Source organism: Prosopis cineraria, unplaced genomic scaffold, assembly GCF_029017545.1.
Source record: "Prosopis cineraria cultivar Desert tree isolate PC_DT_omini unplaced genomic scaffold, ASM2901754v1 PC12, whole genome shotgun sequence".
Taxonomy (NCBI): Eukaryota; Viridiplantae; Streptophyta; class Magnoliopsida; order Fabales; family Fabaceae; genus Prosopis; species Prosopis cineraria.
In genome coordinates this window covers 20,295,787-20,298,034 of record NW_026555343.1, presented here as the reverse complement: position 1 = coordinate 20,298,034, position 2,248 = coordinate 20,295,787, and the positions used below count along the sequence as shown (strand labels likewise).

General features: G+C 33.6%; 1 protein-coding gene across 1 annotated transcript; it reads left to right on the top strand.

Moving 5' to 3' along the window:
• Positions 1-437: 437 nt before the first annotated feature.
• Positions 438-1,946, top strand: LOC129289437 (protein transport protein Sec61 subunit beta-like). The gene is made up of 2 exons (XM_054926212.1): positions 438-597; positions 1,561-1,946. Exon 2 carries the CDS (start codon positions 1,564-1,566, stop codon positions 1,810-1,812), a length of 249 nt encoding a protein of 82 aa, XP_054782187.1. The 5' UTR covers positions 438-597; positions 1,561-1,563; the 3' UTR covers positions 1,813-1,946.
• The last annotated feature ends 302 nt before the right edge of the window (positions 1,947-2,248 follow it).

Here is a 2,248-nt window from a genome sequence, read left to right as displayed (position 1 = left end):
TTTTTTTTTAAAAATGCCTTTATTAATGAATGACTTAAGATTTATTGTAAGCTATTTAATATGAGTAAATATGAAAAGATAAAGTTAGTCTGAAAATAGATAATTATTTTATTAAAAAATAAAATTTAATTATAAATATTTTATATTTTTAAATGAGGGAGTTTATGTTTTAAAAGTATAAAAGAGTATACGTAATTATGATAAAATAGAAGAGAGAGGTTGAAATATTTTACTCTAAAAAAATAACGAGCAATCAGAAATCAAGAATCAGAAATTGACTGCTTATTAGGTGGCAAGCTATGATAGGTTACTTTTACGTGAACAAAGTTATCGGATATATATAAAATCAAGTTTGGAATAAACGCTGTCGTTTTTATAAATATAATTAGGAAGAATTATTTTGAGGTTACAGCATGCGACATAATTAAACACTATAAACTTTATTGACAGCTGCGGGCATAAGATGGATACGGTGCCTATTATTCAAAAAAGGAGAAGATATTGTACCGCCGGCTTGTCCACGTTTCAGATCTCTCGTTCAAAACTTGTGCCCGTCGATCCCAGCTACCTTTCGGTCGATTTCTACGGAATTTTTCGGTTGGTTCCCCCCCCCCCCAATATCTTCGATTTTTGATTCAGATCACTGATCTGGTTTGTTTCATTACTGTATTAGGGTTTTGCAATTGAAGATTTATACCGTCAACTCCTTCTGTTTGATTGAGTTTTTCTTGGTTCTGAATCTGATTTGTTGATTTATTTAATCCTTTTCTGGGATTCAATTGATTCTGTGTTTTGCCAGAATTTAGTTTGAAAGAGAACTAGACTGCGTTGCGTCGTCAAGGCGCTGTTTGCTTTTATTTGATTTTGTTTGTTTGCCTGGAATTTCGTTAGATCCAATTAGAATTTTCTCTATGATTCAATATTTAGGAATTTCGTCTTGCGGATCCAATTTTTGTTTCCTTTTATATGGTGTTTTTTCTTCATATTTCTAGCGGTTGTGAATTCTTGTTTGGATTCGTAATTGCTTAATGGACTTGTTCATGAGAAAATAGATTGTCACCAGAATGTCAATACCATACGGACACTTTTCAGATTTCACCAGGATAACAATCTCATAGTGGATCTAATGGGAAAAAAATGGGCCAATATCCTAACCAGTAGAGCTCTACGGGAAAAAAATTGCTTGTTTTTATACTGCGAATCAATATTCAAGGGGGCATAAGATATCTGCAGATGTCTTGTTTATTGATATCGTCATCATGGTATTTTCCAATCATGTTAATATTAAGATGAAGCGACGTCCTGTTTATTGAGAGTTTCATCAGATCATCAATTCGAAACCTAAAAGTGAGGGAAAGATATTGATGTAATTTAAAATTAATAGCACTTCTCCATTGCTTCATTGTAGTTTCTAGTTATTCTTTGTACCAAGATTGCAAAAGTTTCTCAATTTATTTCATAAGGATTTTGAGCAACAGAGCATAGTGTGTGCTTCATATTTGTAAGGCGTTGCATGTATTCTTTGGATTGACATGCTAAATCTCTGTGTATCTGTCTCAGATAATGGCTTTAGGTGGAACAGCTCCCCCCAGAGGAAGTGCAGCCGCCACTGCAAGTATGCGCAGGAGGAGAACTACTGGTGGAGGAGCTTCCGGAGGGGCAGCTGGAACTATGCTTCAATTTTATACGGATGATGCACCAGGACTTAGGATCTCCCCTAAAGTGGTTCTTGTAATGAGCATTGGCTTCATAGCATTTGTTGCCATCCTGCATGTGATGGGTAAGCTGTATTTTGTGCGCAGAGAGGCTTAGGGGATTAGCAGAGCAGAGCATAGTATTGAATTTAAGTTGACGTATTTTTAATTTTTAACTTTACATACAAAAATTTCATGTTACATGACGAAAGATGGATTTTTTAGGAATGGTTCTGTTCATTCTTTTACTAATCATGTTAGCTATTGTTGAGCAATTGTTTTCTTTTGTTTTCATTGTTTTTAATTTTTATAATTTTAGGCTTTGGTCGATAAGAGAATTAGTGGACATGGTAATCATATTTCAGTGAAATGTTATTTTTTCAAAACTACTAAAAAGAAGCTTGCGTTATTAGCCGCGTTATATTTCTACTCATAAAGGTCAAGCCTACAAGGGGGTGGAAAGTGCTGGTGGAAATTTTATTAATGGAATAGAGAATAATGAATAACGAAGATAATTATGATTTATTTAAGATATTAAAATTATCTATTAGGAT

Coding starts and splice junctions, on each gene's coding strand:
- LOC129289437 (XM_054926212.1), top strand. CDS start 1,564: ATGGCTTTAGGTGGAACAGCTCCCCCCAGAGGAAGTGCAGCCGCCACT.